Genomic DNA, 15,808 nt, shown 5'->3' on the forward strand with positions numbered 1-15,808 from the left:
CAGTCAACTTCAAAAGGAAATGCCCTTTGAGAAATGGTATTGTCAAATTTAAAAGTCTTTAATCTGTAGAAAAGGATTCAGAACATGGAAATCTTCACCAAAGTAGTTTCCGCATGCTAGAAAGATAGAAGAATCCCTGATGACTTCTCAAACTTGTGAGGAATTTATCTTTTATGTCAAGTTTAAATCACTTGCCTATCCTTGCCATTGGAATGCCGCTCTGCATCACCTGGGCAACACAATCCACTGCTGACTTCACCGTATCGAATGAGCAGACCGCAGACACCATCTGAAGAAAATCAAAACCAAAACAGCAACATTAAAAACATAAAATGAAATCCTTTGGTAAATATTTCCCTTTTTCTGATGGACTAGTTCATCAATATTCTTTCCCGCTGCTGCCCTGCATTTGCACAGTGAGTAGCCTCAGTTTCAAAATCTCTTCTTTTTCTTTGTTAATTATTTCAATGGTCTAATCAAGCTAATGAACTGCAGTGTTTTGGGATGAGAACACTGCCCAACAAACCATTTACCCCATCCAACACATACTGCAGGTTTAATATATATATATATATATTTCCAAATGCCTTTTAACATCCAGGTGTGCTGTCAAATTTTCTATTAACCATTGTACTGATGAATTAACTGTGGCATACAACTGAGAAAAGGACCAATGACCAACCTTTTCTGGAATTCCATAAACTCTCAGAGTTGCCTCGGTAATTAAACCAAGGGTACCCTCAGAACCAACAAAGAGGTTTGTCAGATTGTAACCAGCAGAGCTTTTCCTGATAACAGATCAAAGAAGGAGTTTGTTTGCAGCAAAGGTTTTAAGGTATGAAGCAGTTTATGTGAAAATACAAATGTGAACACAACATCGCAGTTTTGATTTTACAAATCGAGGGAGTGAAATTCCAGTGGCAGATCCAATTGTAACAGCAATGAGAACTAAACTTCTGTCAAAGAAGTTTTTGTTATTAATGACTTCATTCAATAATTTGAGGGACGCGAAGATTGCAGTCTTGGTCGTTTTTGACAGTTACAATATTTGAAAGGGAAGTTTACATTAACTCATTATTTTGGGTTGTTATATTTACGATATTAATTTATGGGTTTCACTTTGAAAGCATTTAAGCTGCTCACTTTGTCCGCCTGTTTTTGCCAGCTGTATGCACGATGGTACCATCAGCGAGCACGACCTCCATGTTGAGTACATTCTCCTTCATGGTACCATATCTGACTGCATTGGTACCAGAAGCACCAGTAGCACACATACCACACAGGGAAGCATCAGCACCAGGATCTAAACAAAGAGGATAAAACAAAACATATCACCTATTGTACTAACGTCCAGTGCAAACAGGAAAAAAAATCATAACTTTTTTTATCATTTGGTTAATTATTGTCACCTATGCCATTTCAGCTATATACCTAACTGTTCAAAATAGGCTTAGGTAAATGAAATTTGAACCAGAAAATAGAAACAAATTTTGACAGATCACAGAAATGATTAACTAAAATGGGATTTAACCAGTGCCGGCTCTACCAACTGAGCTGTCCTGCCCTTACTTGGTGGTAATCCTCGGTAAGAATGTCTTTACTAGAGGTGCCAGTCAGACACCACCATACCTTTCACACTGTGTAACATAGGACTACACCATATCATTTCATTACAAGCAACCCCAAAGTGGCAGGGAAAGAGCAACGATCTTCCCAGAAAGATCTTGTACAATTTGATTAAAATGTTCTCATACAACATTGCAAACTATTTATCTGGTAAGAATTTCAAACAAAATGAAATATATATAGAACACGAACCTATTGGAAAATGAAGACCATGACTTTTAAGATGGTTGTTTAACATATGTCTTGTTACTCCAGGCTGGACGGAGACATCCAAGTCTTCTGGATGAAAACCTGTAATTTCTTCCATTTTTGTCAGATTTATGGCAACACATCCATCCTAAATGTCAAGTCAACAAAAGCTGTACAGTAATCTTATTACAAATGCAGTTATTTAGAGAAAATTAATTGCTTGTACTATGCTAATTTGTTAAAGAGAAAAAAAGAGATTATTGAAAAACATTTTCAACAGATTGAAAATTTGTTCCTCATGCCGCTTCACCTTACATTGAGGGATGACTAAAAACTTAATTTTAACTTGTCACAGACCGTAAGGAATCAGAGTTGGCAATCCAGGTTATGTTTCTATAACGCTTTTGATTTTTGAGAAATGACCCTTTAATCATCTGAGGCTCATCAATGAAAGTGGCTGGACTACCAAGTCCTTACACACACACTCTAAGGTCAACATCACTAAGGTCACACTAAGGTCAACATCACTAAGGTCACACTAAGGTCAACATCTCAGATGCAATACAATGCTCATGTGGAAAAGAAGACTTTTGTGGCCTCATTTAACACGTTTACAATGTATTACAGATCATAGACAAATGGTATTGAATGTCATTCAAAATGCTCTGTTGTTCATACGAAGTGAGAGTTGGTTGCATTATTAGAGTTTATAAAACAATGGATTAACATTAACATTTAGGCCTGTCCCGAGGAGTTGACATCTTCATTGGTTTAGCCTTAAAGGGAACATTCCAGGGATATAGGATATTTTAGTGGTGAATATCTTGAAAACCGCAATAGCTGTAGACTGATTATTAGAACTCATATTTTTCATTTTGCTTGAACTATGACATAACAAAGTAAAATTCTACTTAAAGTCATCCTTTTACGGTCATCAGTACTGCCCTTAAATATGCTAGAAAAGGCAGAGAATGGTCACCAGTGCTCAAACTTTCAAAAGCAGTTTACTGTCATTGTAATACAGCTTATCCAAAATGAGACATTTAATTATCTATTTAATGACTCCTTAATTGGCTGGGAATAATTAGGAGGATCAAAGCCTCTAGAAAAGTACTGTTGAAAACTTTGAACACATTTTCAGCCATGCTTAAATTTTATGCCCTTTGATGACCTTTAATCTCCAACACACACTGCTGCCTAGTCACAAGTCCTATTCTCTGGTGTATTGTGTTACTTCCTGGGGGAGGGGGGGGGTGGGTGAGAACAATATTTTTCACTTACAAGTGGCATGTATCTGTGTAAATGCACACAGTACAGGCGATAATCGCAAAAGACTCTGGAATATTGCACACACAAATGTAAGGAGGTCATTAAATGAAATTAGGTCATAGTAGTGAGAGTTTCAGTGTCAATATGATACTGTGAGTTTTATTACCTTTGAATATTTTAAGGATTATTCCAATGGCAGATATTATAACCCTTTTATTACAAACAATAAACCATAAGTTGACAGTATGACACAAAAAAGGTGACATAGATAAGGTCCAAAGGATATTTGAGAAATTAATTATTAGATACTGAACTAAAGATTGTTGGTAATTAAAGTAAATTATACACACAATTGAAGGATAAGATTTATTTTGAATTTTACTGAATCCCTTTCATAATTATATTCAGTGAATATTCTGTAGATGAACATTTTGGTGTTAAAAATAAACATAAATGTTGACAAACCTGTTCTGATAGCACTCCACCTTCCAATCCTGTGCCGGTTCCAAATGGTATCATTGGAATGCGATGTTTGTGACAGATTTTGACTACGTGGCTGACTTCTTGAACTGACTGTGGCCAGACAACAGCAGCAGGTAAATGACCTCTAAAATGTCAATTTGGAAGTGATAAATGGATTTTGATGCATGGATTTCTTAAAACACTTGCAAGGAACAGAAAAAAGTATACATGGAAATGACACACTATTCACTGAAAATATAGAGGAAAAAATGAACTATTCCTGTCTAAAGAAATGCAAAATGAGAAGCTAAATTTCACAAACGTTTTCATTTGATGGTAAACAAACATCGCACAGGAAGTTAATACTAATAGACACACACGATATTATGGTATTAGGCAGTAATCTCACTTTGTGGAAATGACTTACTCTCTCAACTCTTGAGAAAAGAAATGCCTTCTCAGAAATGTTATGAAAAGCATTTGATTTGGGTTGACTTTATAAGAAAGGTAACGTAGAAAGGTTATCTAAGTCACATAAAATGTTTTAGCAATGTTACTTTCAACACACCTATAATATGATTCATCATGGCTGTGTTGGCTGCAGACAGCTTCTGCCTTGGAAATATTCTTGTCACCGACAATAGATTGTAACGATTTGAAAATATCTGCTGAAATAATCTTTAAGTTAAATAAGAAAAGAATGAGACACAGAAGTAGAATTATGTCACCAATATTCTTCTGAAGCAATTAGAAGAAAGATCTTGCTCCATTAGGGACACCATTGATCATTCAAACTCCTGTCATGGTGTTGCCATGGTGTTTTTTCCAGTGTGATGTCACAGTGCTTCTTGGATTGTGTACCCTTTTACTTTTTCTCAGCTTTTCTGTGCCTATGTTAACACTTTGAACAGGTTTGTCACTAAAAGCCATTCCAACAGTAGAGAATATTTAACTACAATATTTCAGAGTCAACATAACAGATCATACGTCTATTGCAAACAATCAACATAAGTAATCATAATTAACAAAATTACAAAATTGAACACAAGTTGTCCGTCTATGATGTCATATTAATACTTGGTCGAATCTTCAGACTTTTGTATGATGGACCATATACAAACCATTTCCAAATGACATAACAAATGTATCATCTTGATGTGCAAATCTTCTACAAAAATTTACAATTGTTATGATTGGGTTTGCTTATCCTTAAAAGATGTATTCTGTGCAGGATGAAACTTTGCACTATATTGATCCAAGCCTTGTACTGTTTGCACCCCTCAATCAAACAAAGGTCTGTATACGTCACAGGCATTTGGTTTCTCCTTAATATTAGCAATTTACTAACACCAACTAGAAACTATATATGTGTCTCATAACTTTAGTGTAGGCCTACTGTTTAGTGTTTCATTTGCAAAGCTTTGGTATTCATGCAAATTTGCTTTAATAGTGGAGAATGTAAAATGGATCTTAGAGATTTGAAGTGAATATCCAAACAGTTTGGTAATGATCTCAAAGATAATTCATCCCTGATTCAAAGTCAACTGATTTACCTCACTGGAGCAAAACTTTGGATACAATGAATCAGACGACAAGAGCCTCTTCAAACATTTTGCAGGAAACATTTTCCGACTGAGGATAGAAATAATACAAAAACAGTATTAATTTGGATATATGTTCTTTTGAGAAATGATCCTTAGTACAACTGGCCTAATCAGTCTCATACACATACTATTGCCTCAGAGATGCAAAACAAAAATGCACTGGGAAAACAAGATTTTACATCTTAACCATGCATTACAAGTTTTCAAGGACAATTCTATTGAAAGTAATCCAACAGTGTTGTTGTTGATATGCAGTTAAAAGAACATGTTTTAGTGATTACAAAACAATGGATTAACATTAACATTTGGCCTACCATACAATAAAGAACGTCATCATCAAATAAACCCTAAGGAGTATTCTGGAGGCAGCTGAATCTTTACAGTAATTGCTGGTTCTTTGGACAACTGAAACTTGAAATGCTCAAGGATCAGACATTCAAACTAAGGTCTGACCTCTTTCATGTCCTTTATACAGGTCAACCACATGGTGCAGAGTCATGCATGTGTATGCAAGTGAAGTTTTCCTCTAGTCGCTACGAAATGCAGACAGTAATGAAACGTGATACCTTAATTGTTATCTTTAGCTGGACTTGAGATGTCCATCGCTGTATCATTTGTACACTGTGCTGTGGGTATTGACCGCAGCTGTATGTACTGACTGTACACTAGTGTCTAATTACCGAAGGTAGCAAGCTGTGTGTGTATTTTCTGGGATCGATGGTGGTGTCTGACACTTCTGTTAACACCTCATTCGAAACTAGGTCAGATTACCGGCATTAGACGTTTCTTTTTGCGCGAGTCTTCACACCCTTTAAAAAGTTTTCAAGATGATCAATAGCCGCCTAGCCTTCATAATTCATTAACTGTAGGCCTATATCCCATACAAAAAAGTCCTGCATAAAATCCGGCAGAATTATGCCAGGATTTGGCCACATCCTGCATGTTTATGAAGGATTCCTGTACATGCATCATGGAGTCCTGCATGCATATGAAGGATTCTTGTACGTTTGGAAGGAATACTGTTCCATATACAGGAATCCTATAGGATTCCTGCAGGACTTTTTTGTATGGGATAGTACGGTAAACAAGTCCCCCCACTTTTTAAAATTACAAAGTAGAATTTAGACAAGACAGATTTTATCAATAAAGGGAAACTAAGAAACCAGGAATACAAACTCAATTATAGCATTTTTTCTTCACACTTTTTTGTGTTTACACCTCAATAATTTCACATCGCATATGCCAAATGGCATCGCCGGGAATGGGGACATGGCTGCTAGAACTCGGTCTAACTCTAACTGACCTACTGTAGGACTATGCTAAGGCTATAATAGTCTAGGCCTTGTCCCGGTTAATTAGAGTCGTTTTGATCGTACTCAAGATTAATTGAGGCTATGCAGTATTAAAATAATAAAAAATGGTCTAGGCCTAATCTCAGTCTGATTAAAGTGTTTATGCCTAATCTCAGTCTGATAAAAGTGTTATATGCCGACCGACCTATTGTTCGCTTTAACTTTATTATGTTAAGCCCAGAAAAGGGTTGAAAGATAATTACCCAAGTATAGCGATATTGTGAATACAGTCAATTCAATGGGCCAGTAAGTCGTTCATTTCGCAAGAGTGGTACGGTACAACTGTTGAGCGTTTCGTGCATGCAACAGAAACAGTATTTGTTAATACCAAAACGCCCTCAATTTGCCTTTTTGATCCTCGGCTCGCAAAATGCCAGACGCAGAAGTAAAGGTAATGCATGCAAAACGAAATTAGGCCTTCAAGAATGAATAATAATAACTAGATATGCTACATATGGTTCATTAAAATGTTTTCTTTCAACAGAGCACACACAATAGTTCATGGGTTATAAAGAAGGTAAATCGAAGTATGTTATAGTTCGTGTTCATCGCACATGAACTTGTGTTGCACAAAATGTCTCTTTGCTGCACGTTAGGCTAACCGACTAGGCTCGGTTTTGTGAAACGTGCTAAACGGGACTTGCCATGTTAACACAAACTAGTAGTATCAATAAGGGCACACTTACGTTACAGTACACTAAGTATGATTACTAAATACTATTAACAGCTCATAGCATAGGATAGACCTGCCCAACACTGACAAATAAAAGTGAAAACAGAAGTAGAAAAGAAACTTACACAAGAAGTCTTTAGCTTGTAATCTTGTATATTCTGTAAGGCAATCCAGCGTATCTGAGATCTTGAAGAATTTGAAATGGGAACCCCTCATAGAAAGAAGAAAAAGGGCCAGACTCATGCTTTTTTATCAAATTATTAATGGCCTAGTTGCAGTCCCAAACGAGACTAATCCCATCTTGAAACCATGGAGACGTGGCCGCTATATTCAAATTCCACATCATCATCGTGCTTTTCAGTATAGTTTCTATCCTAGGACAAAAATAAAGACTGGAATACGCAATCCTGATTCCTTGGAGAGCCCTAGTCTTGAGGTGTTTAAAACTAGATGCCCACACAAATGTTTCTAGCGCTGCGCACCAACATCCTAGTTGTGATACCCAAGAGGGGTTTTTAACAAGTATTTAACAGAAGCAGAGGCTAGCCTGGATCCACAATTTATGGAATCATTTGGCCTAACAATTATTTCAACTTCACTTAAACTTGAGAAAGTGCTCAGTCTGATTGCCTAACAAGTAACATTGTCATTAGTAGGGCTGTGAGTTTTCGTTTAAAGACCTAAACGTTTAAACGGCCGCTTTTTCGTTCGTTTAAACGTTCGCGAAAATCGCGAGAAAACGCCGAGCACGCGTAGCGTGCGAGCATAAAGGCGTGGGGTCCAGGTGACCGCCCTAGGGCCCTGGTGGGGCAAAGACCCCGGAAAAGGAAATTTTTGCGGGTCTGGCGATAAAAAATTTGCAGTTGATGATGCAAAATACTGACAAATTTTTTAATTTAAATTGTCACAAAGCTGATGAAAAATTTTAAATGACAAGTTAGAGTAGCTATATTATGTTATAAAATGAAAAGAGATTTAATCTGTCTTACAATCTTTAAAAAGTTTAACTTACAGAACGTCCGATATTATGAAACAAAAAACGTTCGGCAAAGCCCTGTTTCTAGACTGCCTAACAATGAATATCGCGCACTAAACGTACATCAGTTTACAACTGCAGTACGGTTTAACCCAACTTAAATATTACGGTAGGATACTGTACATGTGCTCAGAATTTTCCCAGGTACCTTTCCAAACAAGTGTGCGCTCATGCCCTGTCGAACACCTGTTTGTTAACATTTTTGGCATGTTTCCAAGAAACGTTTCATGGAGTATTCCCCATGATACACGAGGCACAGTTCAATACAGTGAACACGCAGCACAAGATATCAAGCTATGGCCATCTGTATGAAAGTAAACCTTGTAATAAAATATGTTTTAGGCCACACGGCATGATTAACTAATGCTTAACATTATTTCCATGTTCTTGTAGAAACGTCAAGTTCGCAAAATACAATTAGTTGTGTTTTTGTAGTTACGTGAGATCCGTAACCGACGAGGTGGTTAGGCTATTTGCTTTACACTTAACTATGGTAGGACATTTTTTCCGTATTTTTGGAAATTCTAGAAAATACTTTTCCCCCCGCTTAACACCAGATGTGGTCTTACGGTTTATTCATAAATAGGTGTACTATAGCCTTGTTTACATGACATTAGTTGCATTTAGCACGATATGCCAGTTTCGCGTGAATTTTTTCGAAAGGGTTTTGCTGGATCTTTCGTAAAATTTGAAAGGTGGACCAACTTACTTTTCGTACACAATTGGTAATTTCTCTACTGATTTTCAGAGTTTTTTTTACGATCACCAATCGATACATTTTCTTTGATCATGTATTTGAACAACTATTACCAAGTCGAGTATTCGACCCGGTATTGTCTGGTGGGAGAGTTCAATGTGATGGACAGGGATTGTAATCATTTCGATCGAACATGCATTGACTGGATTATCTGCGCCGCCGCTGTCGGCTCGATATAAAGTACACTTGTGCTGCGAATCAGGAAGTTTTCACAAAAGGATAACAGCGTTCAAGTTTAAGCCATTCGTATCACCGGATACATCGGGGGGGGGGGGGACAACAGTAGGATTACATTCGCGGTTTATGATTCGACTGATCGTAAGTTGTGTTGTTATTTCGCGTAGTAGACAAAGTAAACACGGGAATTGATACACGGTTTTTGCCAATAATTTAATTTTCAGTTGATATCATGATTTCGTTTAAACGTTCATCAGGTTTTATTAAACGTTTAAACGATGTTTCGTTCGTTTACACGTTTAAACGTGTAAACGGCACAGCACTAGTCATTAGTAATAGTAGGCCTAAGTGTAAAAAAAAAAGTTTCTATATACAAGAACTGTATGTCCATCTAAACTCTTGTGTAACAATTTGCCAAGTTTTTAAAGCATGTTGCTATGTAACACTGGATGAATTATTCTCAGCCATGATATTGATAGATATGTTGACCCCAACAAAATCTTAAGGCAGGCCAAGCAACGGGTATCGTTGCATTGACAGTGCCGTGGTAGTAAGTGTTGTATTAGAGCTAGGCCTTGGCTATGATGGCACAGTCAACACTAAACTAGGGCTGTGCGTTAATGTTGAATGATACAAAAGTTTGAAACATAACAGTTTGACCTTGACTTCTGTAAAAATCTAGCTACATGAAAGGTAGGGTCAACAATCCAATTTGACCCAGATTGAAGTAGAAAATGTACAAAAGAAAAGTATTTTCACTGCTTCATATCCTGCAGTAATTATTCCCTCATTTTATGCTATATAATTACTTCCCACTGTAATACATGATTAAATGGCCATACCCCTCCCCACCCCCGGCATAAAATAAATCCCTTCCAGTACACCACAGTAACTGTCATCTCTTTAATGCAGCACGACGTAAAGTCATAATACTAAGTAACTCCCTCATGCATATCTTTTTATGATAACGCCGCCTTCTTAAAAATAAAAGAATCTGAAGTGTTTGTTTTGTTTGAGGACTATCGGTCAATCAAAGAAGCACCGCAAGTTTAGAAGAGTAAAATGCAGTTTGCTTACAGATATCTGTAGCTTAGGGGTTATTTTTTCACTTCATTGATTCAAAGGGGATTAGGATGGTTGATATTTGAAAGGCTTAAAATGTAAGAATCTTTAGCCTTGCCTAATGTCAAAGTTACGTACAATGCCCTATTATAGTTATGATGAAGGTGTAACGTAACAACATTGTTACACATACTGAAACTGGGAACTCGATGTTAGAGGGCCTAATGTTAACATTAGGGCTTTTAACATTACCAAATAACAGCTGAAGTTACTGTGGTGACAAGTATGGCAGGCTATTAACCGTTGAAATAGTTTTGAGTAGAAACTTATTAGGTCTACAGAAATAGTTGGCTTTATTTTAGAGGGGAGTGGGCTTAATTTGGAGAAGGGAGTTGGCTGATATTGGGGAAAATTTCGATTGGGAACCTGGGACTAACATGACTTGGGCTTAATCCTTTTGGAATGGATGGTGTCAAATAATACTGGGGTGAGAATGGGAATCTTAACTTGACCTATTACCTATGTAGGGATGCATAGTGGGGACTGGGGAGCTAATTTTTGTGTAAACCTGTTTTTGTTTATTTCTTTTGGTGGGGGGAGGGGGTGGGTGGAGGGGTTAGTTTCTGTCTTGCATATTTCTTGCATATTTCACCGATCATATTTCAAGTTTGAAGCAGATGATTTCCTGCCGGGATGTGAAGTTTTCCTCATACCAGGTTTAGGTGAAACGTTTTCCAACCATCCACCCTTTCCCTATTATGTAAACATTTTTGAAAGCAACTTTGTGGAATTGGTTGAGTCACAAAGCCCAGCTACCAGAACCCTTTTGTTTGCTATTCTGTCCTTGCTAGATTTTGCCAAACTTCACCCGCTTCGTGCAAGTGGGTAGGGTTGCCTACATTGCTGTTGGAAGGCATCGTGGTAAGCTCTGTGTCATAGTAGACATCATTGACCAAACAAGGGTAAGTGGATATAAACATATTAATAGTGACCTTGTATACTTTAACTGGTGTGGAAATTTGGATTATTTAATCAGAAGCTGGACATGTAACAGTTGTATCTTTAAGAGTATTTAAAAGGAACCACTGTTCATCTTTAACACAATGATGTACCAATGAATGGTTATATCTACGGTAGTTATATAAAGTATGCATCCCATACACTACCATGGTGTATTGGTAGTGCTATAAACAACTGCACTAGCTGTACTTAGCCTTATGTTCTATTATGACAGTATTGATAGCTAATAATGGTATGCAAATTAAATCTGAAGGTAGTTCACTTTCACATTATGTACAGGTATTGTCCATTAACTTCACGTCTTCATACTTACCTCTTAAATGTACCTTCAGCGGGGCTTAAAAAGTTGCATAACCCCAGATACCTGGCGTCTGAAGGAAAGTCAGGGTAAAACTGTTACAGCTTACTTTGGTTATGTGAGAACAGGATAATTGCTCATTCCAGAACTGACTTTGACAAAAATGAAGAGGCTTCTATGACAAATGTCAGTACAAAGTAGTGATTCTATTCCTGCTTGGCTATTAATCATATTACACCATGACAATCCTGTTGCCCATATATATTGAATGACCCCAGTGCAGGGTTTGATAGCAGTTCATCCTATCCTTTGTGTAGACTATTAATTCCACATTTTTCACTGATTTGATCACTGATCTCTCAGGCTCTGATCGACGGTCCACTGAGCGGTGTCAGAAGACATGCTATGAGACTGAAATGGCTCCATCTCACTGATTTCGTGATCAAGATATCACCATCCGCTCGCGCCAAGACCGTGAAGAAAGCCTGGCAAGAAGCAAACATTGACGAGAAATGGCAGAGCACCACTTGGTGCAAGAAGCTGGAAGCCAAGAAAAGGGTAAGTTAAATAAGTATGACTAGAAGGTGATTTAAGAAATATTTCTTTTTGTTGATATGTCTTCTTTTTGAAGGGAAATACTGTGGGAAGGGTAGAGATATTCTGTAGAAGAGAGGTGTTGTTGCTATAGAATAGTAATACAGAAGGGCATAAAGTATTCCAAAGAGAACATAATATTAATGGATGTCACCATTCTGACAGTTGTGTGGACTTTTGCTCAAGAATCAGGGAGTTATCCAAGTGTTGACCCTGTACTGTCATTATGTCTTACATAAACATGTTTGTATATCCATGGCTGTTTGTATAGACCTGCAATGATCACCAATGGTCAGTACTGATTGTTGCCAGTCATACAGCTGATGAGCAAGGTAGTAATTACAGCTGTATAAAGATTGTGCCACATTACTTACTTGAATGTTGTGCTGACAATTTTCCTAAACTTTTAAGAAAGCAGTCTTGATGAATTCAGCATGAACTATAAGCCAAAGATCAGAGGTAACTACTTTTAGTAAGTACAGCATTGCTATATGAAGGCTATCAAAGTTAGTTTACTCGTAAAGGATAGAAGATAGTGCGAGGAATTTGCAAGAAGGAGGAACCTAAATCTGACCAAAGTTATGAATGCAGAGTGACAAATGTCTAGTTTGAGATAGATATTTGTATTTATGAATACAGTTTTTTCTCCTTTAAGTTGCAGATGTTGATGAATGATCATCAGAAACAAATATTGCATTAAAATACCTGAAAGGTTTGTGTAAAGACATATATGAAAGTAACTGTAAAAATCATAATAACTGTATCTACTAAATATGTGATATCTTATGGCTCTTGTCAGTGTTGGCTCTTTAAACTGATTTTAAATTGATTTTTCTTGGGTTTCACAGAAGGAAGCAATGACAGACTTCGACCGCTTCAAGCTCATGATCGCCAAGAAGAAGGTAAGTAGACCAGAAGACAGATATATGATGAGGATTTGATTTTAGGGGGAGAGGCCCAACGAAACCTGTGTCTATTAATGTTCACATAGTTTTTACACTTTTATATGCCATTATGTATTCTATAGTGATCCTTTGAATCGGAAGGTAGGGGGGAGCTGGGTAGGTAGACTGAACCTTTTAGAGCATCCCAAAGTTTGAAATGCCCTGTGTGGTAATAATTGTATGAGTTTGCTGGAAATGTGAATTTGAGTTCTTAATTGAGTGTTTATATGCTATGCATTAAGCATTTATTATAAAATGATGTGAGTTTCTGAGTTGCGTACTGGGAAACCATGTGATATATTAGTTCTCTACTGAAGAAGAGAGTTTAGGTGTGCTGTTCCTCCACTGAATGGGATAAACAAATGGTGATCAAAATAATGGGTATGAACTGAACAGAGTAATCAGTTAAATTAACATGGCAGAAAACAGAGTTAAAAATGGTAATATCTGCAAGTCAGAATGTGAAGTACAATAATTCTCAATTTCATTCCAATGTATCATCAATGTGACTAACTCTTCATTGAGGAAAATTGTGAAAAGATCATTTAATCAAGTTCTTTGTTGAAAATGGAAACATGAAAAAGCATGGAATATAACTCCTGCCTCATTTGAATTTTGCAGACCAATAACATAGAATTTCTTTTATATTTTGTTGTCACTAGTTTTTTAGGGCTTTAAGTAGCTCTGTGCGATTCATTACTAAAGTAGCACAGACTTACCACTGTGACAGTATCATAAGGCTTTGTGCCAACTTTCTTGGGAAAGCAATATTCCAAGAAAATAGTTGTGGCAGAGGGGGGGGGGGGGGAGGGGGTGATCAGCATCTCCCAGCTGCACCCTAGTTTAGGAATGATAAAGTAAACTGTTGATGGTACTTGTTGCTTTATTTTAAGTTTGTTAATGGAAGGATCATGCATAGCAGTACATTTTATGTAATTCAGATTCAGTTTGTTGTAGAATCTTGGGGTTAAGTGTATCCTTTGTGAATTGTTTACTTGTTTTAGTTTAGTCCAATGGTACTTAGTCCATATATTCAACAGCAATAGTTTATCAGAATAGAGAAGAAAATACAGGTAAACAAGAAATGGCAAAGGAGGGACACATTTCTTACTAGAGTAGTTCAAAGTCATATTATCCATGTAACTTGTGAAGTTTCAATAACAATGGGAAATATTTTCTTTTCCTTCTTCTCTGCAGCGGAATGCCATTGTTGAGAAGGAGTTGACCAAGCTCAAGAAAGCTGCTGCGAAGGCAAAGTAGATTAACTACCTTTCAGATGGCTTGTATTTTAACTTCTGATAATAAAACCAATTATTAAAATCTGTAAATAGTTTTTGTTGGTTTGTCTTTGTTGTTCATGTATTAAATTAGATTCCATACTATAAGCACAGATGTGTTTGCTTAAAAACAATGAAGTGTCTTGTGCATAATACCCACAGCAGATATTGAAGGATGAAAGGAAGTAGAGCTAACGGTCAATCAGAGTGAAGATACTCAAACCCGGTTACATGCCCCCACAAAAGTAATAGATGCTAATGTAGAACAAGCCTCAATATGATTCAAACTGCACATACTTCTTACAAGATATTTTGAAGAGTGTGCTCAAGTGTGTCAGAGAAAATTACTCTGTGTGATCAATTCTGAAGGCACTATTAACTGGGCTTAACTTAGAACTTGACAAAAATACAAATGCAGAGATCTACTGTAGTTTACCTGCAGAATCTTGAGACATGTTGTGTTCAAGGGTTTCAGGTTGAAACATGAGTTTAAATGCTCTACAATATTGCCCTAATCTACCATGCTAATATGATGTCTGTGGATGCTCAGGTTCTAGAGATTACAAAGGCTTTCACATTTTCAAACTTTCAGGTTTGCTCACCCTATGTGACCTTTGACATAGGTCAAAAACAGTAGGGACCTTGCACTCAATTCACAGAAGCCACATGCTAAATATAAGATCAACTGTTGATATATTTCTTGAAATATAGTGTTTACAAAGTTTTCCAGTTTGACCTCTGCTGACCTCCAGAATAGTGTAAAACTTATACATCTTATTACACTAACCTATCATGCAAATATGAGCTTCCTTGAAGTTTGGTTCTGGAGATGAAGGACTTTTGAGATTTTCATGTTTTGACCTCTGCTAACCCCATACGAACTTTGACCTCTGCCAAATACAATAGGGTTCTTGAACTAAATATGATGAAGCCACATACATAATATGAGATCTGCAGTGAGCACCTTTCTCAAGTTTAGTGTTTACCAGCAAGGGCATCACACACACGCACCTATACACACACCAACTTGACTGCATAGGTTACTTGCCTGCCTTCGGCATGTAACCAATAAATGGGACATGGTAGGCGGCTTTGTTGTACGTAAAGTGCCACTAGCATACATGTTGCCAGTAGTATTTTAAATTTGGAAGTGGGATGGTAGCCCCTCTTAGCATTCACAAAATCATTTAAGATTTATTACTAAACACACATAGATTACATAATACATCAAACAGCCAGCTATATGCATCAGCTAAATCCTCTGAGACCCTTGAATACTGTCTATGGCTAAAAGTAGCTGGGATACTTGAATCTTAACCATTGTATAACTCAAAACTGGACTTAACCAAATACGATTCGTTCAGCTGCAATTCAACAAGTGATGAAGTGGTGACACTGATTGCCTCGCACTGAGACAAAACTTGCAACAGATAGATTCTGATGGAGAATGAAAGCATACTCTGCTTGA

General features: G+C 37.1%; 2 protein-coding genes across 6 annotated transcripts in view; one reads left to right on the plus strand and one right to left on the minus strand.

Annotated features, from left to right (window-relative positions):
• The window catches only part of LOC139965837 (probable D-lactate dehydrogenase, mitochondrial), a 22,587-nt gene extending 15,750 nt beyond the window's left edge, over positions 1-6,837 (minus strand). Inside the window, exons 1-8 of one of the 5 annotated variants that reach the window (XM_071968613.1) lie at positions 6,706-6,837; positions 5,100-5,178; positions 4,115-4,224; positions 3,550-3,691; positions 1,819-1,963; positions 1,144-1,303; positions 683-788; positions 196-289 (exon numbers count right to left, since the gene is read on the minus strand). In XM_071968613.1, the coding sequence (XP_071824714.1) occupies positions 196-289; positions 683-788; positions 1,144-1,303; positions 1,819-1,963; positions 3,550-3,691; positions 4,115-4,224; positions 5,100-5,171 (829 nt within the window). In that variant the 5' untranslated portion in view covers positions 5,172-5,178; positions 6,706-6,837. Of the gene's footprint in view, positions 1-195; positions 290-682; positions 789-1,143; positions 1,304-1,818; positions 1,964-3,549; positions 3,692-4,114; positions 4,225-5,099; positions 5,179-5,464; positions 5,701-5,830; positions 6,618-6,647 lie in introns of those variants that run through there. The other 4 variants (XM_071968614.1, XM_071968616.1, XM_071968612.1 and 1 more) reach the window with 4 other exon arrangements.
• On the plus strand, positions 6,776-14,391 carry LOC139965840 (large ribosomal subunit protein eL14-like). Its single transcript, XM_071968622.1, has 5 exons — positions 6,776-6,893; positions 11,059-11,169; positions 11,889-12,083; positions 12,968-13,021; positions 14,261-14,391. The coding sequence occupies exons 1-5, from the start codon at positions 6,873-6,875 to the stop codon at positions 14,321-14,323; spliced, it is 444 nt and encodes a 147-aa protein (XP_071824723.1). The 5' UTR covers positions 6,776-6,872; the 3' UTR covers positions 14,324-14,391.
• The last annotated feature ends 1,417 nt before the right edge of the window (positions 14,392-15,808 follow it).

This window comes from Apostichopus japonicus, chromosome 3, assembly GCF_037975245.1.
Source record: "Apostichopus japonicus isolate 1M-3 chromosome 3, ASM3797524v1, whole genome shotgun sequence".
NCBI classification, from domain to species: domain Eukaryota; kingdom Metazoa; phylum Echinodermata; class Holothuroidea; order Aspidochirotida; family Stichopodidae; genus Apostichopus; species Apostichopus japonicus.